At 35.9% G+C, this 23,395-nt stretch overlaps 1 protein-coding gene across 5 annotated transcripts in view; it reads left to right on the forward strand.

The window, feature by feature from the left end:
• XIRP2 (xin actin binding repeat containing 2) overlaps positions 1-23,395 on the forward strand; it is a 367,676-nt gene that overhangs the window by 325,979 nt on the left and 18,302 nt on the right. For all 5 annotated transcript variants that reach the window (XM_025404417.1, XM_025404415.1, XM_025404413.1 and 2 more), the window contains 3 exons: positions 21,188-21,298; positions 22,012-22,084; positions 23,128-23,261. In XM_025404417.1, coding sequence (XP_025260202.1) covers positions 21,188-21,298; positions 22,012-22,084; positions 23,128-23,261 — 318 coding nt within the window. The remainder of the gene's footprint in view (positions 1-21,187; positions 21,299-22,011; positions 22,085-23,127; positions 23,262-23,395) is intronic.

Here is a 23,395-nt window from a genome sequence, read left to right on the forward strand (position 1 = left end):
TCTCTGGTCGGGCTGCGGCAGCTGACCAGCACCGATTGTTCAGCACACCCTAGTGAGATGAACCCGGTACCTCAGTTGAAAATGCAGAAATCACCCATCTTCTGTGTCGCTCGCCCTGGGAGCTGGAGACTGGAGCTGTTCCTATTCAGCCATCTTGCTCCACAAAAAAAAAAGGCCACCTAAATTTTTTAAAATGAAGCAATTGCGTGCTATGTGTGGCAGGGGATGAGATGGCATATCAGGTAGAATGATTAAAAATCTCATATGTGAAATATTATTTGTTTTGTTTTTCTGGCTCTGGTTGAAAAGTTAAAAATGTACAATATAGGTAGCTCAATAAATTTATGGCAAGATTTATTTTTAATGTTGTCAAGGAAATTTAATATAAATAAGAAATTAAGATTAAGCATACTTGTGATCTAATATATAACTGTTGCAATGTAGGAGTCTTTGACTGTAGATGTGTGTGTTTAAACTGGTCAACAATACAAAATATTACTATCATTAATGGTTTAAATAACAAATTCTACATAGAAATATCAGTAATTAATTTACAGATCCTTCACTTTGAAGTGGAGACTATGGGCTATGAAACTTGTGGATCTGGATTTACACGCCACCTCTGCTACTTTTCAGGGTTACAGAGACCCAGGGCCACCTTCATGGATGTGTGACTTGTGCAGTTGCACAGGGTCCCGTACTCCATGCACTTCGTTTAACACTCTTCTGTCTCCATTTTAAAATTCTCAGCAACTTTTGAACAAGGGACCCTACGTTTTCATTTTGCACTGGGTCTGGCATACTATGTAACCAGTACTGCACAGACCAAATTCATAAGCCCCTCAATCTTCAATTTCTGATGAGTAACATGGGAAAACTGTTGAGTGATTTGCCTATCTCATTAGGTTACTATGGAGGTTTAATGTGACAAAGAGCAACTGATGTGAAACTATTTCCATATCTGTGAAGCTTGATATTGGTTAAGACTCTTTAATACTGCAAAAGACAGAAACCCCCAAAAAAGTGACTTAAACCAAAAGAAACATTACAGGTTTACAAAAAATAGTCTTGTGGAAGGGAGATTTGATGTAAGCCCCAGTGGAGTACCAGAGCTGGCTTGTATCAACTCTCCAATTATTAAATTTGGGGGAGTTTTGGAAACCAGACACCATCTTGCCAACAGCTTGAAATCAGCCACAGTGAGAATATTTACACCAGGGAAATTGGCAAATGCAACAAATCCTTCCTTCCTTCCTTTTTTTTTTCCTTATTTCAATAACACTGTCAAATATATATCACCTTACCATTGATGTAGGGGCTTGAAGTATGATCCTAGCAAAGTGGCTAAGAGCACAGATATTGGAGCCAGGTCATTTGGGTTCAAATTCCTGCTCCTTTGTGTATTAACTCTTTGACATTAGACAAGTTTCTTAACATCTTTGTCTCTCAGTTTCCCTAATTATAAAGTCAGTATTATGCCAGTACCCACCCATGGGTTTGTTTAGAAGAATAAATGAGTTAGTATTTGTAAAGTGCTTAAAACATTGCCTGGTCGATTGTAAGCTCCACACAAACATTTGTTCAAACAATAAACAAAGTATCACCTTTATCTGATTTCTTCTTCTTAACCTCTCAGCATCACTTCCACTGGTTTGGTCCCATTCTCATCCAAGTTTTCCCCAGGTTGTAGCAAAAGGAGTGCAGAGAAAGTAAGAATCGTTTTCCCAGAAGTCCCAAGAAAAAGGCTTATAGCATCTTGTTGGTTCTGAATGGAATATACATGCTCCTTACATATCTAATTGCTGTAGCAAGAGGATGCTGATTGGCTTAGACCTGTGTACCTTGTTTACCTAAGTGGAAATTCTCAGCATATGGTTTTCAATGAAGAATATATATTGTGGGTAAAAACAAAATCAAACAAAAATATATATCTACTATACACTCCTTGCAAATATAGTTTATTATTATAATATATGTAGTCCCTGCTCTGTGAATGTGTATGAAAGTAATAAAAATCATGCACTAGAATTCTGAATATTTGCATGAGTCTGGAACTGTAGTGACTTCTCTAAACTTCAGTTTCATTATCTACTTTTAGATAATGTTAATAATATTCAATAATTCCATGAGGAATGAATAAGCCTAAGCCATAATTCAAGGCAATATAAATACAATATAAAAGAAACACAGGTAAGAATAAACTAGTAAACACCATTTGTGGAATGAAGACCGTATGCAGAAGTCTGTAGGAACGTGAAAGAAAAAGTCATTTGTGGCGGGGCATGGTGGCTCATGCCTGTAATCCCAGCACTTTGGGAGGCCGAGGTGGGCGGATCACCTGAGGTCGGGAGTTCGATACCAGCCTGGCCAACATTGAAAAAGCCCATCTCTACTAAAAATACAAAATTAGCCGGGTGTGGTGGTGCATGCCTGTAATCCCAGCTACTGGGAGGCTGAGGCAAGAGAATAGCTTGAGCCCAGGAGTTGAAGGTTGCGGTGAGCCAAGATGGCACCATTGCACTCCAGCCTGGGCAACAAGAGTGAAACTCTGTCTCAAAAAAAAAAAAAAAAAAAAGGAAAAAGTCATTTGTGTCTTATTTTAAATGGCCTTAATTTGTAATCCTTATTGGAAAATTGAGATAAATGTCAAATTTGGCTATAGCAGGAAAATGTAGAAAAACTGTGTCTTAGATAGTCAAACTTTTAATGCTATCTAAATGCATTCTAAATATCACTTCTTTTATCAGCAGGGATTGTGGATAAGATGTTTTCTGGTAAACGCAGGTAGTTAATTCTGTCTTTACCTAAGATGTTGTCAACTCTGATAGTGATTTCAATTTCAATCTCTTTGCTGTTGAAAGTGCTTGAGATTTATTTCCCTGCTATTTTCCCCTGGCCAAAAAATATTTATTTTTTTGACATATAGTAATTAATACTAATTTGGAAATCAAGTTTAATTAGAGTTAAAAGTAAGAACATTTGTTCTGGATTTCTGACAATATTTAATGCCACAATTAGTAATAACTTAATAAGGTATAATAATGAAGTCCAATCTGCCTGTTTGCTTCCTAATGTATTGAAGTCAGATGTTTCAGGGTAATTAGCTGACTATTTGGTAACACTTTGTCTGGGAGATCAGCAATTGGCCTAAACGAATTTTGATAATTTATCTATCTCTGAGATTAAAGATCCCTAGATCCCTTCTTTTGCTGATGGATGTTTTACATCTAATGGAAGGGCAATTCTGAAATAGAAAAAAAGGGTTGCACAATATAATAACATTTATTTATGCCAGACATTTTAAACTTAGGATGATGTCCCATTTAGGTATTCTAGACTTGCCATGCTTTTATAGTTCTGCCTGTTAAACAGTTAGCCATATTCCTGCTAGCCTGCAGAGTATGCCTATGAAAATTAGGAAAAGGAACCACTCTGGGTCTCTGAAGGAGAGAGTTAAGTGGTGGGAAGGGTTGAGCTTCTTCAAAGAATAGGTTGGGGAACCTTTATTAGCTTGCCTTTTCAGTTAATACTAACCATTTTTAACATTACCCATTTGGATTTTGTTTTTCAAAACAACCATTAATGCTTCCAGTAGATATAAATTAAACCCAACCCTCTTTAAGGGATTATAAGTCACGCAGCATATCTCCTGCTTTTCATGCTAGTGAAAATCAGTAGGCCCTTAATGCTAGAATGAAAAGGACAAGTTGAGAGGGGTGTCTTTTTATCCACTCACTACAACGGTCTCCATTTGGGAAGAACATTCCAAATAATCCGTCTACTCAACTTTAAAAGAGTATCTCTAGATATGCTGGAACAAATGTTAGAACAAATGTGCTATTGATGTAAAATTGCCATTGCCTCTCTCCTGAGTTAATTTTCACTTGCCCATTCTATGGTTTCTGTGTGGTTATTCTTACGACTTTCTTCTTCTTTTATTTTTCTTTTTCCTTATTTATCAGCTTTGTTAAGATATAATTTGCATACCATAACTTTCACCCATTTTATGACTGTTTAGAATATTTACCGAGTTGTGCAGTGTCACCACAACCTAATTTTAAAACATTCCCATCCTTCCAGAAAGAAACCTTGTACCTATTAGCAGTCTAGGACTTTCTCTGTGCCACATTCTCACACTTAGGGTTTGACTTTCATCTTCTTAAGTGAATTTCTTTTTCGTTTTCTTTCCTCCATATTTATGCAGTACTGAGGAGCTCTTTGTGTATTATTTTGTGAAGCCCCAGAAGCTGCTTCTTTCCTCAAGTTGCTTTTTCTTTTTCCTAAGTAGCATAAGTAGGAAAGAGCAGATGGAGCTCCAAAAATTTTGGAAGTAATCAGTGCAATCCAGTACTAAGGTATTTGCTTTCATGTGAAATTGCTGCACTGAATCTATATCAAGAAGAAAAAGCATTCCTGACCTTTGTCTTGCCACTAACTCTGATGCACTGAGTGACAGTATATATCTTTCCTCATGTATCTGCTATGGCAAAAATTAAAATGTAAACGTTAGGATTCTGTAAGATTATATGGATTTAGAACAATCTCTAGACAATTTTAGGTCAATAAAAAACATTTTTGACAGCTTGTGACAGATATAATCTGACTACTGTGTGTTTTACACTCTTTAAAGGTGACCTATAATTATTTTCCAGCAAACTAAATATATTTTTATCAGCTAAATGTCCACATTGCAAAGCATTTCTCATCTAAGTGCTTTAAACCTGCCTTTAGCTCCCTGCCACATACGTAATTTTTCAAGGTCATAGATTGCTATTAACAGCCCCAACCTAACCTAGATCTCTATCAACATAGAAGATTGTGACCAAGAATGTATCTTGTATTGTCTTTTAATTATGAGCACTATTTTAAAGTGACTATTATAACTTAAAGTACCAGCACTCAAAATGAGGCAATCTGGAATAGTAATTGGGGCTGTGGGCTCTAGAGTCAGATAGACTGGGTTATAATCCCCCAAGTTACCCATCTATCTTAGTCCACTTTGTGCTGCTATGACAGAATACCACAGACTGGCTAATTTGTTATGAAAAGAAATTTGTTGGCTTTCATTCCTGGAGGATGAACAGCCCAATGTCAAGGTGCTGGCATCTTGTTAAGGACCTTCTTGCTATGTCATAATGTGGCAGAAAGTGAGAGGGTAAGAAGGAGCAAGAACAAGAAGGGGGAACTCACTCTCACTCCTATGATAATGACACTAGTTCACTCACGAGGTGGTGCCCTCATGACTAACTACCTCTTAGAGTTCTCACCTCCTAATACTATCACAAAGGCAAATACATTTTTTGAGACAAGGTCTTGCTCTGTCACCCAGGTGGTAGTGCAGTGGTGCAATCTCAGCTCAATGCAACCCCCACCTCCCAGGCTCAAGTAATACCTCCACTTCAGCCTCCTGAGTAGTTGGGACCACAGGCATATGCCACCACGCCCAGCTAATTTTTGTTTTTGTTTTTGTTTTAAGAGATGGGGTTTCCCCATTTTTCTCAGACTGGTCTCAAACTCCTAAGCTCAAGTGATTCACCCACTTGGCCTCCCAAAGTGCTGGAATTACAGTCATGAGGCACTGTGCCCAGCTGGCAATTACATTTCAACATGAATTTTGAAGGGGATAAACCTTCAAACCATAGGACCACTTAATTTCTTCTAAAATAATAACAGCTCATTTTAAGAATAAAATGTTCATGTAAATCTTTTAGTATATTGCCTAGCATATATTAGTTGATTACTAAACCCCAGCTATTATCATTAGAAATATTGACCCGTAAGCCAAAAGGGGACATAATCAAGTGGCAATTATTCTCAAAATAGCATATGATTCACAAACAATTTATGTATATGTAAAAAGACAAAGAAGGACTATCATGTTCTGTGCTTCACACCTTGGCTTTCTTTCCAATTCTTTAGCCCTGGGAGATAATAGTTTTTTAGGAGCTCCATTATCCAAAGATTAACTTGAAATGAGCATATCTGTACATGTTTTGAGCATACATCGTTGTGCAGTAATCAGTAACTCTAGTGCATGTTTTAAAAATTATAATAGCAAGTCTTCTTTTGAAGAAAACGTATTTAACCCCAACTGTAATAAATGACAAGATAAGGTGGACCAAGAAAGAAATATGCTTCAAACACACTCTATAGGTACGTTGGAGCCTCACAATAAATAAAAATTTGGTTTTTTAAGTGGGAACAAATAAATAGCATAGCATTGCTTTTGAAGACTGCTTTATTTGTAGTATAGTGGCAAGGTACTACTGAGAGGAGAACAATATAATTAATATACAAATTCAATTAGGTAGGAGAGGAAAGGCTATGCTGTTTTAATAGAAGAGAAAAAGAGGAAGAGTTGAAGGGATGTTGATTTCCTCAATGTTTACAAGTATGAGTGTTGTGTATGTGGTTTCTCAGTACATTTTAGTTGATGTATGGAAGGGAAAGAAAAGGTAGAGGAAAAATCTACCTTGTAACATTTTCTGGTTTGTGCAATTGGAAAAATGAAGGTAAGTATGTTTCTATAACAGTGTTAATAGAATGAAGCCAGTGTCTGATCAACATGTTCAGAAATAAGGACCCGTATTTGCCAGAGAACTGTTGCTTTTTATTCGGCACAGGTGATGGAATCACATAGACCTTTCTGCAGATAGGCCAGCGAATACTCATGAACCTTCCACAGGCTGAGTGATCATAGCAGGGTCTCAACTTGATCTCAAGAAAACAAAGAACAAAAACAGCACAAACATTGTTCTCAAGAGTCACATAAATAAGGTTCATAGACAGATTACATTCAGCAGTCTTACTCTGTTAAAAATTAAAACTCTCATAACAAATCTTTCACTGATTTTTCCTTCCAAATCCAGGCCCTTTAATCTGTTTATCCTCTACAGCTCTTTCTTCATGCCTGTGGCTGAGTGGGCTTTGATGATGAAAAGAACACAATAAGATTAACTTTTTAATGCTGAAGCAGAATTGGCAGACCAAGAGTTTGCTAAATAGAACAAAATAGCCTCAACCAGTTATCATCAGTAATATTCATGCGGCCAGATCTGCACGAGCTGGTTGATGCAGAATTCAGTTGACTGAAATTATCTATTAATGGGACGTCTCAGTTCCTGACTATGCCATACAACAAATCAACTTTGCTCTATTTTCCTTTCAATTCTGTAAGAAGTGGAAATGCAAACGCAGATCCAGTTAGGAGTTTGGAGATGCGTATTTCATGAATTGACTTTTTTTCTCTACTCTTGCATTGAAAATTATCTTTGCCATGCTCATGATTGCCCATTTTATTACCACTTTTCAAAACTGTGTCCATGGTGCTGCTTCCTTGCCATTTTGCGCTGGTTTTCTCCTACTACTCAATCTGTGTCTCTTCTCTTCCTACCCACATCCACCTTCCTATAGCTCTGTAAATTGTGTCAGGATCCCATGCTCTTTTTTATAGAAACTGAATCAACAGAATTATATTCTGTGAAGAAGATTCTTGCTCAAGTTGTGAAGTAAATTAACTGCATTTAGAACTGCCTAGATCAACTATGAGGAAAACAAAAGCAAAAACACAAAGCAACCACATGAAGACTTGCATTTCTCAAGATGAAAGATGGAAAAGCCTTTTCTTCAAGCCCCAGTAAACCATAAACCATTACTTTTTCCCTTGACCTCATAAAGGCCTGCATGAGACTGATCTCTCAAACATGCACCCCACGCTCCTTCACAAAGCCCTACTCCCCACTCTACCCAGGCTTCTTTGGGTTATGCTACAGGGATGTAGTGGTAGCAAGTTTCAATGAGTCCTCCATCTGTAGGTTCCCAAATCTCTCTGGGCCTGAACCAGGGCATCTTTTCCAAGCTTCTGAAACATCACCTCCTACCCCTACCATGACTCTACAAAGATCTGGAATCAAACCATCCTCCTTGTTCAGCTTGGGCGTGGAATCCCAGTGGGAACTCTGAGCATTTAAGCCCTCTTTATGCTGGGTTGTACACTGGAATTCCCCGGGCAGCCCAGGTAATTGATTTAATTGTTCTGGAGAATGCTCAAGGAGCAGGGGGATTTGATAGCTCTCTAGGTGATTCTAATGTGCAGCAATGACTATGACAGTGCAAACGTAAGGCAAGATTTGCTATCCCAGGGTTGACCTCTCCCTTCTTGATTTCTGATCTGAGGCTTATTGCCTGCCCCTGTCATTCTGTTCACACTCTGATAGCAGGGGCCTTCTTCTTATGTTGACATTTCTCTTGAGATAACTATTGCAGTCAAAAAATAGAATAGGAGACTGAAGAATCCAGAGAAAGCAAAGGCTTAAAGAAATCATGGTGAAAATAATAAATATTAGCCAGCCAAATAACCAATTTACTGATACCCTAATCCCACGTAATTCCTTTGTTGGTGGTAGACTATATTGAAATAGTAATTTCTGCATATGTATGATATATTAGAATATTAAAAATAAACTAGCCCTGTAATCCCAGCACTTTGGGAGGCCAAAGTGGGAGGCCAAGGTGGGAGGATTGTTTGAGGTCAGGAGTTAGAGACCAGCCTGGGCAACATAGCAAAACCCCATCTCTACAAAAGAAAAAATATTTTTTAATTAGCCAAGCATGGTGGCATGTGCTTGTAGTCCAAGCTACTCAAGAGGCTGAGGTGAAAGGATGGCTTGAACCCAGGAGTTCAAAGCCACAGTAAGCCATGATCACACCACTGCAATCCAGCCTGGGAGACAGATCATAAATGATAGAATGATATAAATTAACTGAAGGAAAATATATTAAAACATTAAAAGTAAATAAAACAATCAGAACAAAAATAAATTAAGGAATTTTTAAAATTTATTAGATTGATACACCAATAATTAATTAAGACTGAAACTTTACTTCATTATAATTTTTTTTTTTGCAATCTTTCATTAAAATTTATTTTCAAAGGATGATGCAACCTATACCTAATGTGTCTTGGGTTTGTATCTTTGATATTTCTGTACCAATAATACTGTTTTGTGAAAGACAGAGCTTTACTTAATTATAAAGTGAAAAACCTTATTAAATTATGTAGTGAAACTGCCTATCGTTTTTTAGATCTTAACATAACTAAACCGCTGTGTGGACTTTTCCTAGGATTGAAGGTGTGCCCATAAAATATAATCAGACTGTCTTCCATGTTCTACTAACATGAATCACATTACGTTATAGCCACACACTATAACTCTCAACCTCTGCTAGTCCCAAATGAAGCCGATGGTAATTGCTGTCTGCCTGCTGAGGCATGACCATAAAGTTTCAGTCACAGTCCCTTTGCAAGTTGAAAGAAGCCATTTCAGCTTCCTTCTGCAGAAGCTTTTGGTATATGAGTTACACTGCTAATGCGTAGAGGGATTCACTCCTCCCTCCCCTGTGGGAGCATGGCAGCCATTCCAGTACAGCATCATAAAGGGAAACTCATTCCCAGTCCACACTGTGAAGACACAGGTAGAATGCCTGTCTGTGTCTTTTGCGGAACATCTTCTTGGGGAAATGCTGCAGTCTGTATAGTGTGTCCATTCAGCTGGGTTCTTTTACTTTGCTGAAAAAAGCTAAGTGCACTAATCTTCCTGGTGACTTGGCAGGTGGTTAGAAACATCAACATGTAGAGGGTGCCCTGGCCCTTTTTCTCAGGAAGTCAGGGCCTCAGTGGATAGCACAGATATCCATTAGTAAGACTGAGTTGCAAGCACAGATCCAATTGCTTTTAAAAAATCATCATTGGTTTCTTTTCTTTCTATGATTCATTTTACTCATTTTCCAAAATAGGATTTGTAGGAACAGCATTTACCCCAATTATTCAAGTACCAATACCACAACTTTTCTTCGTAATAGTATCATGTGCCTTCTGTTTCTATAATCCTATTTGTTCCTATAGAACCTATTTTCAATTTCATTTAGAAAAGAAATGTATACTTACAGATATATCCTTCACTCCTTTAAAGTAAAATAAATTGGGGTTGCTTTGGGGAAAAAGGAGTGCTGCTGTTCTCATCACAAGGCCCTGAGTTGTTTTTTTTTTTTTTTTTTTTTTTTTTTTTTGAGACGGAGTCTCGCTCTGTCACCCAGGCTGGAGTGCAGTGGCCAGATCTCAGCTCACTGCAAGCTCCACCTCCCGGGTTTACGACATTCTCCTGCCTCAGCCTCCCGAGTAGCTGGGACTACAGGCGCCCGCCACCTCGCCCGGCTAAGTTTTCGTATTTTTTAGTAGAGACGGGGTTTCACCGTGTCAGCCAGGATGGTCTCGATCTCCTGACCTCGTGATCCGCCCGTCTCAGCCTCCCAAAGTGCTGGGATTACAGGCTTGAGCCACCGCGCCCGGCCGGCCCTGAGTTGTTGAGGAAATGGCACGTAGACCCTTTTCCCCAAAGACAAAAGGTCACAGCAAGAGTTTCTTCCAAACTTAATTAGGTGATCTCAAGAAGTATTTGATGTTAATAACGATGTAAAATAGAGATCTTTTGACATAATGGAATTTTATATTTTCTTTGATCAGAGGGAGTGTACATCTAGGGAAAGTTGAAACAGAAGAGACATTTTTCTATTGCCCCTTCTATCTGAAGGCTCATATTAGCTTAACAATATAAAAGCAGATCTTTTTGTATAACTATATTAAATAGAATTCTCAAGTGTTTAGACAATATATTCTAATATGCTAATTAAATTTACTCTACTTTCAAATTGCTATAATGAAATGGCAAGCCACAAAATTTTAACTTCTTAGATTTTGCTAGTTTGTCAGTATCAAGGAAAGATATAACAACAAAAGAAATCATTAATGTTATAGACTCATTATGCTTGTAGAACTTAGTGAAATCTGCAAAATGCTTTTGCCACATAGTTACTTTTATGAAAATGGGTGCTTTTTGTTAGTACTTGACAGAAGATATTATTAGCTCTTTCTGCTTCTTCTGGGTCTGTATTTCTCAAAATAAACCCATCTTCGTGAGTCTTTGAAAATGATTGGTTTGAATCAAGCTTCTCTATTCTTTCTGATGTTCATTTAGTTATTAATTTGCATAATTACAAACAAATTATCATGCTAAAAAAAACTGGAAGAACACAAGGCTTGGGAAAAGTAAGAGGCATTAAGAAGTTCTGTCCTTAGAGCCATGCTATTGTAGACATATGTTCGGGTAACTTCATTTTTGCCTAGCTTCATCATAGATCTTAACAACACAGAATAAGGAATGAGGTTACATCTTCTTCTAGGAGCTTTTTGTTGGATTTGTTCTTTATCCTTCGCTCCTGGGTATCTACTTAGGCATGGAAAGGAGGAAATTGTTCACCTCTTCAGGAATGAGTGGAGGCCACTTCGTTTCTCACTCTTTGAGAAGGACAGTACACATTATGTACCTACCACTAGATGAATATCAGATGGGGAGCCAAGAGCTCAGTCAAACTTGCTTACCCTTGGGTGAATATCAGTGCCCTCTAGAGATATTGGTACACCCTTCTGTGGCATTTGAAATTTATTCCTTTTCCTCAGAGTACAAATTACAATAATCTAATAGCAATTCAACATATAGCAGTGCTTAAAAACATTGAGAGAGATTGTTGGGACTTCAATGAAGTCAGTACTTTAGGCTGGGGTTCATTTTGTGAATCTTTTTACCATAAACACTTTGTATCAGCATTCTAACGCTGTAAACAAATACCGCCCCCCATCATAGTTTCTTTTTCTTTTTTCATTGTTGAGATCAAGAAAGAAGTTTTCATTTCTTCCCTGAACTCCTTTTCCTTCCTTTCCTCAAAACGTAGGCCTTTCATTTTTACATAAGGAATTATGATAATAAGAAATAGTACCATCAAGTCTATATGCTAAATACCTCACAAATGCATGTTGAATGCATCACTTATTGACTTTAGGTGTTAAAAATATTAATTCAAAATATCTTGTTGATGGGATTCTAGTACACCATATTCACGATGTATCTTTGATATTTTAAAAACTTACATAGCATTCTTCCCTAAACCACTTTTACTGGTTAAATTCATTTGAAATCAACATGTAGAATGCTAGCATGGAAGAGCCTTAAAGAAATTTGACATTATTCAACTGTAAAGGGCCTTGTACTTTACCTTTCCTGAGACTTAACAACACTTGATCAATGGTAGCCCTTCTTGTCTCCTTCAGTGCTCCCCCAGCCTTTGTCCCAGCAGTTTACTAGCGAAGATACTGAGACTGAAATTAGTTATGACTTCTTTACATGATTTCTTACTTGAACCGATGATGAATTTTGGCCATAACGCAACAGTCCTACCACTCCAATCTCTTTTCACTCCCCTAGTTGCTCGTAGATACAATCATTAGTGCAACTACAAATTATTACCTTTTCAGTTTTCCTCATTTTCTTTATTTTAAAGAAAACACAAGTTATCATTTTTGTCATAATTAATAATTGCCCTGTGATACCATGTTTGTGCAGATAACCTTGCAATGCTTGGATCCAAGCCAGATCTGTTTTATTAATTTTCTTCCTTCTTGTTTGGATTTTATATAAGGATTTAAAATGTCATCTCTCCCAGTGAAAAGGACTGATGGCCATAAAGACTCAGAGGGACAGTGAAAGAGAGAGGGAGGTCTGTATAATTCAGTATAACAGCAACTCTTTATGATACCCTTAACAGGAAAACTACACTGTCTCAAAGTCTTCCTACATGTCCTTGTAACGTCTCATGAAACATACGTTACCAAAAAATAAGCCCAAATCAGTTTTTTTAGTAAGATTTGGATAGTGCTTTCTACTATGTTATCTATTGTCAGAAATGAGTGGCACCCCTTTTCTTGTGCTTTTAACTGGTTTCTATTTGGTTAAGAAGATCTCAGTGTTCATAAAGAATATTTCTTAGGAAGACTAATGGACAGTTTTCTTTTTTTTACATCAAAACTATTTTCTATTCTACCACCCAATGAGGTAGAACCAGCCACCACTAAGAGAAATTGCAAATACCATACACTCACTCTCCTAGCTTTGCTAATGTCTAGGACCCAGGTGTGCGAACAAGACTGTACTGATCACCTATATCTTAGGTTTTGCATAAGAGTTAGTGACATGAGAAGCAGGGACCATAGATAATCAATTTTGGTGATGGCTGTTGGCAGGAGATTACTGCAATTTCAATAAGTTTGTAAGTATTTCAGAAACAACATCCAGTACACACTCTTGGTGGCATTGTCAGTGAATGAGTCTGAGGCCGGTGGCAGCAACCAGGGTATGTTTACCAGATGTCTCTGCAACTATATTCTGTACTGTTACTGGGTACAAACCCTCCAAGTCTTATTCTCCAGTTTCCTGGAGATTTCTTGAGATACACTCTCCACCCCTACCACCCAATGCCTCTTCAATAAATTCCCTTTTCTGTTTAAATCAGTCAGACTCCAATGCTTGAATTTGGGAGCTGTGACTGATATAAAGATACATTATCTACAAATCTTAATGCTTTTTACTGTCAAAATGGGAATCATACAACACTACCTTTTAGGCAAAGAAGAATCCTGGAAAGAATTGTGTAATAATAGATTAAATCATAATGAATTGACTGTTCACTAGGTATGAGTTCATGAAAGATGAAGTGTAAATAAATTGGATAGGGGATCACAAACCCACTCTCTGGCTATATCTCTACAGAATATTTCCATGTGTCAGGAGCCAGAATGGTTTGGAAGTGTCACAATACATACAGGCTCCTTTTTCCTTCTCCCTTTGAGTAACCCCCCTAAATCTACTCCTTCTCTGGTGGAGACAAAAAATGTACCTATTGGAAGATTTGTTTCTTGTTTAGTTTCTGGACTTAATTCTACAGTGAAATTCTCCGGTAAAATTCATTAATGTAGCTGAACTCCAGTTTTACTCAGTCTTTTGGAGGGCCTTGCTTACTACTAAATCCTGAATTACTAGGAAAATGTCTGAAACAAGTGTGCAATAAATATTTGTTAAGTAAAGATACCAAACACTTTGGTATTTGTAGCACTTGTGAGCCAGGTTTTTAAAAATATATTAACTTATTTCTTCTTCACAGCAACCTTCTGAGATAGGCAGTATTATTATTTGGTTATTTGAACAAGAAATGGATGCATGGGAGGCCTAAGTAACTTTTCCAAGAAAAGTGAGCAAATGTGATACTAACCCAGGAAGGCTGACTCTAGAGGCTGGGCCTTATATTTATGTACTTTTCTAAGCAGCTGATAATCATTAGGCACCTACCATACGTTAGGCACAAAAGATTCAGTTATGTGTATGACATTATTTTGCACTCAAGGAACTGACTCTATTAGAGAGACAGATTGAGAACAAATAATTACAAGTGCAATGTGTCCAATTCTATGACAGAAAATATAAATGAGGCTCATTGGAACCCCAGAAAGTTGTGATAAACTTTAGTTCAGGTGAAAGAGGGTCAAGAAAGACATCTGAGAAGGGAGAATGCTTCAGCTCTTGAGATTTGAAATAATTTTTCATGCATATAGAATGCATTCTAGGCAAAGGGACAATTTGTGTAAAAGGTAAAACAGCATGATATATTTGTGAGTGTAGTGAGGAATAACTGAGGCAAAAAGCTGGAGATTTTGGCAAAGGCCAGATAATAAACAAAATTTTATGTCATCTTAAAGAACTTTTACTTTCTTCTAAGGCAATCAAGAGCCATTGAAGCAATTTAAACAGGAGTAAGATGACTAGATATGTCTTTAACAAAGATTATTCTGGCTGTATAAGATTGATACAAACAGGTTAAGGTGAGATGGAAGAAGATAAATTAGGAGACTACTGAAATAGTCCAGATTAAATATGTGAGGACTTAAATGGGTCAGAAATTCTAGGGTAAAGAGGGCACAGACTCAAGGGTCATTTAAATCGCAATAGACAGCATTGGTAGGGCATAGAAATCAGTTGGATATTGGTGAGGAAGGGATGGTAATCAAGAGGTAGAGTTCTGTTTCTCAATTTTGGTTGGTATTAGTTAGCATAGGACACATGTTACCTCTATTTTTTTTTCTTTAGAATATTTTATTCTTTTTGTAAACTTCTTATCTGTATTTTCACTTCCCTGTAAGACTCTTAAGTTTCAACCTCTTGTTGGACATTTATGTTTATTTATATCCTAGTGTCTCTGGTTTTAAGATTCTTTGTGTCTATGTTGGAATGAAATATTATATACATATATATCTTTAATATACATCTTCATAAAACTTCTGAAATGCATTCTTTATTGTGAATTGAATGTCTTTATGTAAGCTGCATTTTTAGTTTGTCAAATAAATATTGTTATTTATATGACTAATATGTTTGACGACTCAGTTGAGAGTGCATCTTTTATATGTTCTTTTTATGAATCTTCAGAGTTTTGGGCCTCTGGAATACAGCCCTATAAATAATACTTTTAGAGCAGGAGAAGACAGTCAGAGTTCTAGCTGCTAAAACTAGCATTGCTTATTCAGAATCCTCCCTTTCATGACAGCAAAATTTTGTACTTTTAAACCAATTATTTTCTTTATTAAAAATGATTCTTTGCTCTTTCTAGCTAAATATTACCAAAGCATAATTGTTTTTAGTCAAAGAAGAGTTAAAATTAATGGAATAACACTTCTCTCAGAAATTTATGCAATAAATCTGCATAATTCATGCTTTGGTATATATTTAGCATTCTTGTTTCAAGGGAATTTCAAGCTAACTGAGCCTTTTTGTATCATTAAATATATATATATATATTTACATATATTGCATAGATAAGAGATACGAGCACAGAAATGTATTAAACAATACTGACAATGCCTAGCCCAATGCCATTGAGATAGCCAATGTTCAATAACTGTTGTTTGAATAAAGAAATGCATGAGTGAAGCTCTACAAGGTCACTCGTGTTTAAAAATTTAGCGCTTTCAAAGAAAAAAATCACTACATTAAAATGTTTTGAATGTTTAGAGCTAATAATCCAACTAGCATACTCCTAAAACTTTAGCAGAGCTACTGTTGAATTAAGTAAAACTGGAGCCTTCTTTGCTGAGTATATTGAGTCACATAAAGAATTAGGACTTGGAATTGCGTTAACTCTTCTTTTCCCTTAATGTTATTTTCTTATTTTTATAAATTAAAAAATGAGGATAAATCATTGTCTTTCAGTGTCATCATAAATATCTCAGCATAGTTATTCAATGTCATAGTAATTCTGCCCAATGCATCCCACTGCAGTTTCTACATGATCTTTGACAACATGTCAGATCCATTAACTCAGTGAATAACAATTCACAAAAAAACATACAAACTAGTTTGTTTAGCATTATGAATATCTTTTTATTTTCCTATGTTGAAAGAATCCTTACCTCTTTGTGTGTGTTTGCTCTCTTTGTATACATATTTTTTATTTTAGATTCAGGAGGGTACATGTACATGTTTTGTTACATGAATATATTGCATAATGGTGGGATCTGGGCTTCTAGTGTATTTATTGCTGTCTTGGTACAGACTTCTCCTCTCTCTGATCATGTCAGCTACGCTTTACAGTATCACAGCATTGCACATATTTTTCCATAGATGTTCTGATCACATCTATGAACATCTGTGAAGAGACTCCTCTTTCTGAGTGCACTTTGTAAAGTGACTGACATATTATTGCTAGTGTCAAAGGGATGAACAACCAAACGACAACAAAACGAAATCATAGGGTTATGTGTAAGAATTTGGAATCTCAATTTTCAAAGCAGATTAAAAATTATAAAATTTTCACACTACTAAAAAAAGTGACTACTGTATTTGCCCATGTGTTTACTCCTTGATGTTTTACTGGATACCTACTGTGTGCCTGGAAGCTAATCATTGGGATTTGAGGATGTATGTGACAGACACAGTTCAGTTAAAGGAGAGGATCATATTAGCAAATGATGACTGTGAAATGTGATAGGTAGATAATACAGATGTATGCTAATATCACAGGAATAGAAAAAGCAAGAATAGTGCATCCTGTGTAGAAGTCAGGAAAGGTTTCAAAAAGAAAGTAATTTTTGAGCTTAGTCTTTAAGAGGGTATAATGAATGTGGAAAAGCCTTTATATAAAGCTCACACCTTAGAGATGTCAAGTTGTATATTGTAATTTTTAAGGGAAAATTAATAAAAATAAAAAGAGAAACCTCAGAGAAAAAGGAAAAAATTCAATGTTTGAATTTTAATATATCTAAATCCCGACAAATACAATGGTAACCCACAAATTGTTATGCTCATCACTTAAAAGAAAAATAAACTGATTATTCTTTCAAAGCTTGAATCCACTGACATTTTTGCTCAGATGAACAGCCGTTTTTGGTATTGTTTATGTCTGTTTGACAAAGACGTAAATAACATGAATGTATCATAACTTTTTCTAGTTTTATTAAAAATGAGATTAGTGAAAATGCTATATTACTGGCATTGAATATGAACTTCTATTTTTTCCACACTAGTGAAGCAGTTACCATCTACTATTCTGCCAGTCTTTCCCCATGTGTTTTTCTATTAGATATACTTCCAAGAGTCACAATAATAGTGAATCGCCATAAAAAAAAAAAAAAAATTTAAAAACGCCTGTCCTTTTTCCTTACTCATTGCACTAGAATGACTTTGCAATTTTATTGGGAAATTTACAATGTCTTTCCCTATAGTGATATAAAAATGAAAAGTTGAATAGGCAGGATACGAACTCTTTCCTGTGCAAGATAAATCTCCTTGGAAGATGTGCATATCAACAATAGATTTTTGTGACATAGTTGGTTAATATATAAGCTCACATCAGACTGATGTGAGCTATGCAAACACCATAATATTGTCTTGCTGTTGTACTGCATTTTCTTTTTTAGATTTCAAAGTTAGAGCACATAGATTATCTCTTTTCCTTTCCTTTAATGCCTCATGAGATGAAAGACCTGAGTTTAAGTATGATTTCATGATTTTCCCAAGAATACAACATACCTAGTAAAGGAGAGGGTTAGGACTAATCTCCCATTCCTGACTACTGGTTAACTGACCTGTGAACAAAATAGCATTTGTCTCTTGCAGACTGGTCTATATTTAAATTTAATTTTCAGCAACAAATTTTATGAATTATTGGTGTAAATTTATGCATGGTGATCTGACCAGAGTTGTTTATAACATTTTATTTAATTTGATTTCTGCCTGAGCATTATGATGATCCAACTTTTTACCTAACCCTATACTCTATAGATACCAACAATTAGAAAGAAAGTCGGTTTTAAATCCAAACTAAACTAGTTGCAAAATTTGAAACAGTAAATGGTAGAAACAAAAGCTTGGGATATTTTAAGGAGTATTTTATGTAAGTTACAGCAACCAGGGGGCAGTAAAATTGATGCATTGATGCTAACATACCAAACTAGTGTGGCAATTACAGTTCTATTTGGAAATAGCACATAAATGCTGAAGTAGAAACTTACAACTTTAAACAAAATTTATTACATTTGTACTGTTTATTTTGTGTCATTTCCTACAAGAAAATATATTTATAGATGATAGGCATAGATTGTTTTTACTCAAGTAGATACACATTAACTATAAAGTGTTTGTCCCAGAAAATAACTTTCAAAATATGTGTCAAAATTACATGTATTTATAGTTTTTCTATTCCAAATATTTTGCATTTTTCTCAATACAGAGATTTATGTCACTAACTCTACTCTTTCAGATTGGTGACAGGTATCTGAAACTCAAATTTCCATGGGTACCAGACAAGTTTTGTTGCTTTTTTTTTTTTTAAATGTCAACTTGCTCTTAAATATTAGCAAATAATAGTGATGGTGGCCAACTAAAAGGTATATGCCCAACTAAAAGCCAGACTCTGCCATGTTGGAATATGAACACAGTGTTACCATGTCTTCAGAGTTTTTAAAAGCAGAAAGAATTTTTTATTTTTGTAGATGTTACCTAATTCAAAACTTTAAAATCACTGTGTGGGCCAAAAAAAGCATGTCTCTAGGCCACAGCGGGCATGTAGGCCTCTAGGCAGAGACATGATTCTATAGAAATGATCACGGTGCCCCTCAGAGGGACCTTGGTTCTGATCAGGTGCGCATTCTCCTTTGCTACTTCACTGTCTGTTTAATTAGTACTTCCTATTTCTCAGCGTGTGCATGAGAAAGCCATAGAATATTCCCATTATATGCCTAATAGATGGAAAGATTTGTCACAGATGTAAAGAGCTGTCATTAGTGCCCATGCATTTTTTTTTATATCTGCAGTGGTCAATGATTGTTATTGCTCTCTCCAGCACAATGCTATTGGTAGCCTCAAATAAAACTTGATTATGCAAGGCATCTTATTATATGGAATTCTGATTCTTTGAACTTGAAGGAATGAATATGGATTATTCATTTTCTATGCTCCTTCTCAAGAAACTAAAGCATTTTGTTCATTGTTCTATCCTCAATTTTGAGAAAATTCCTCGCAAGTAGGTGTTTGAATAGAATTACTGTATTACTGAAAGTTTGCTATCTTATTCATGTGTACTCTCCTCACTTATTTATTGTGTGAACTTTTCCTTAGCACAAACTGTGTGTTAAACATGTTACCAAATATCATTTGAAATATGTGGATTATTAACTAGGCCTAGGAAGCATTCTGCTTGGAAAAGAAATTACAGTGGTCTTCAATTTAATGAGGTACAATCTACATTTAAAAGTGTAAGTCCATATTTTGTCTTTGGTTTTATGTAGGACTTCTAGGAAGCCCTCAACTTTTTTTTTTCTTAATTCTCCTTCCTAGAAAAGCATAATAACATCAGATTGTACTATAACATCTCTAACTACATGACTAACTGCTCCTTGGTTGATGAGACTTTAAACCCTGTATAACAAATACCCTTGAGGGGAAAATTCTCATACATCTACTGGCATTAATTTTATACTTATTATTAGTTTAAGAGATTGGGATTTGGTAGTATAAAGTTTTTTAACTTACTGCAAAAAACATTTTAGTAATACTATTTTAATTAATAATGATAATATACCCTTGCTCACTTGACTATTCTGTACTAAGACAAATTTTTAAAAGTCAAATCTCAAAAATAGTATTTATTATTCATTTGGATATCAAGATAAAAGTGAAGTCCCACCTTCAGTCACATTCAAAAACATGTTATTGTAAAGAGTCATCTGTCTGTATCCTTATTTTTGGATGTTAAGATTTTTAGCAGTATGCTAACTGCTTCATCATATCAATCAATCAATCAATCATATACTTGTGTCAGAATCACATTCTGTGGTAAAAGCAGGAGTGGATCACCAAAATTAATAGGAGCTCCGAGTTTGCAATTCATTCAGGGTCAACCATTCTAACTTAACCAAAATCAAGAGTAGTTCCACATGTGAAGATAGGGAGACATAAACTAGCATAATAATCTATATTGGATACATTTAATGGTTATATTCTTCAACTGAACTCTGGATATGTCATCATACTGGATGGCCAATTTGAAGACTAGTATGTCTTTTTGTAACATAAAAATGTGACTTGTAAACAACAACAAAAATACATATATATATTTTTCAGGCTCATCTTTCTCATACTGGGTAATGCATCATTAACATTTTTGCTTGCTAAGGGTAGCAGGCAGAATAATGGTCTCCAGATATAACTATGTCCCAATCTCCAGAATTTGTGAATACATTAAATTACATGGCAAAGGAGAATTAAGATGCAGATGGAATGAAGGCTGCTAATTAGTTGAGTTTATGACGATGAGATAATATTCACTTATCTGGGTTGGTCCAATGTAATCATAAGGGTCCTTAAAAGTGGAAGACAGTATCAGATAGATGGCAGTATGAGAAGTTCTCAGTCTGATAGAGGCAAGGGCCGTTAGCCCAGGAAAGTGGGCAGCTTCTAGAAGCTGCAAAAGGCAAGGGAATGGATTGTCCCCTCCAGCTTGCAGAAGAGAATGCATACTTTCTGATACCGACCAACACCCAGGAAGACTCATTCAGGGCTTCTGACCTATAGAAGTATAAGATCCTAAGATTATGCCGTTTTAAGCCACTAAACTTGTGGTAATTTGTTATAGCAGCCAAGAAAACTAATATACTAAAGAATATCAATTTTTTTCCAGAAATTGTCACTGAAATTGCACAAATAAAGTTAAAATTTTTACTTTTCTTAAGGCATTGTCTGTTTGCTTTCAGGAGGCAATTCATAGCAGCCAAGTTGGCACTTCAAAAAGCAGCCAGGAATTGGCAAGAAATGAACAAGAAGGGTCCAAAGTACAGAAAATTGATGTTCATGGAACAGAAATGGTAACTATTTAGAAAGGCAGTACTTTCAAACACTTTCCAGTACTGTATGGAAATTATGACTTTGTTGTAAGCGTTTGTATTTATTGTTACTTATGTATCTAGCATCAATACCTATCAGTGTTTCTTTCTCCACTTTCAAGTTGGAATTCTTTTAAAGGTAAAATAGGGCTGGGTGCGGTGGCTCACACCTGCAATCCCAACACTTTGGGAGGCCGAGACAGGCAGATCATGAGGTCAGGTGTTCGAGAGCAGTCTGGCCAACGTAGTGAAACCCCGTCTCTACTAAAAATACAAAAAAACTTAGCCAGATGTGCTGGTATGTGCCTGTAATCCCAGCTACTCAGGAGGCTGAGGCATGAGAATCACGTGAACCCAGGAGGCGAAGGTTGCAGTGAGCCGAGTTCACGCCATTGCACTCCAGCCCAGGTGACAGTGCGAGACTCCATCTCAGAAAATAAATAAATAAGTAAATGTAAAATAGGCACCCTATAAAAGTATGATTGCACTTTAGACGTCAATTCAAATATATTTTATTATAAGTGACTCTATGTATTAAAATAAATGATAGGGGTTTAATTAGCATCTTTCAATGTACACTAAAGTATTGGGTGAAAATCACTGTAAAATGAAGAGTATTATTTGTAAATGATAATACTTCTTAAGATAATTGACTTCTTACAAACAATTTATTTTCAAATTATCTTTAAATACAGGTCTCTTATCTTGAAAAGCACACCAAGGAAATAAACCAAGCATCTCAGTTTCATCAATATGTTCAGGAAACAGGTAAGAGTCTGGCATTATTGGCTCCAATACTCCTTTCTCCTATTGATGTGTTTGAGTTTGAATGGCTGACTTCCAAAGCACAATCCTCCCCTCTGAGTAACTTTAGTAACTATGACTCATGGTTCCAGGGAATGCCGAATAGGATTTCTACAAATAATTAGATTTTGCCTGTGGGCATAGGCGCAATAAGTTTCTAAATTAGTTTATTGGCCATCAATCCTATGATATATCCATTCTAAACCTTAAAGCTAACCACCTCTGAATTCCTTTTTGCCTCAGGGAGCTACAGTAAAACTTGATGTTTATCAAGCTCCCTGAGAATAGAGTTGTTATCTAGACTGAATTAATTTTAATAACAGATTTAAGCACTATTAAGTCCAGCTCTCCAATCTGTAGATATGAGATTAGACTACAGCCAAATTTGTGCAAGTTTGCACAAGACTGGACATAGTTTGTCTTGTCTATAAAAATGGAATGAGCTTTGCTACCCTGAAGAGCTAAAAAAAAAAAAAAAAATTTTAAGCCAGCTGTGACCAAAACTTTACTTGATTACATGACTATATCTTTATTTTGGTTTTATTGCTTAAGAAAGTAGGTCTTCTGCAATTCTTTTTCTTGTTTTATACATTTTATTATTTTTTCCTGAGCATAAAAGTAGAACATGCTTGTAGAAAATTTGGAAAATTCAGAGATAACCAACATTTTTCTTCCTGTATTGTCTTACTATAGTTCTTCCTATATTCCTAAATTACATAATGAAATAATGCCATATGTATGCTTGTACCTTGAATCTTTTTACTTAATGTACATTGTGAGAAGTTTCCCATAGCGTTATAATTTTGTCTTTTTTAATTTTTGTAGAGACAGGGTCTGGCTATGATGCCCAGGCTGGTCTCACACTCTTGGGCTCAAGTAATCTCCGCACCTCAGCCTCCCGAAGTATTGGGATTACAGACATGAGCCACCATGCCCAGCCGTAATTTCTTCTTAAACATAATTTTTAGTAATTACATAGTATCCCTGGTGTGTTTTTCTGTTTATAGTCATTGATACACCTGAGGATGAAGAAATTCCAAAGGTTTCGACTAAGTTGTTAAAAGAGCAGTTTGAAAAGTCTGCCCAGGAAAAGATCCTTTACTCTGACAAAGAGATGACAACCCCAGCAAAGCAGGTTAAGGTAAAGTCATTTCTTTACACAGAAACATATTAAGTGTAAGACCAAGCTTAAATGTATAACATTTTCAAATTACTGAAATTTGAAGTGGCTTTTCAACAAAAAAAAATTCTGAACTAGCATTTATTCAGTTCTAT

Source organism: Theropithecus gelada, chromosome 12 (genome assembly GCF_003255815.1).
Source record: "Theropithecus gelada isolate Dixy chromosome 12, Tgel_1.0, whole genome shotgun sequence".
In the NCBI taxonomy this organism is placed as follows: domain Eukaryota; kingdom Metazoa; phylum Chordata; class Mammalia; order Primates; family Cercopithecidae; genus Theropithecus; species Theropithecus gelada.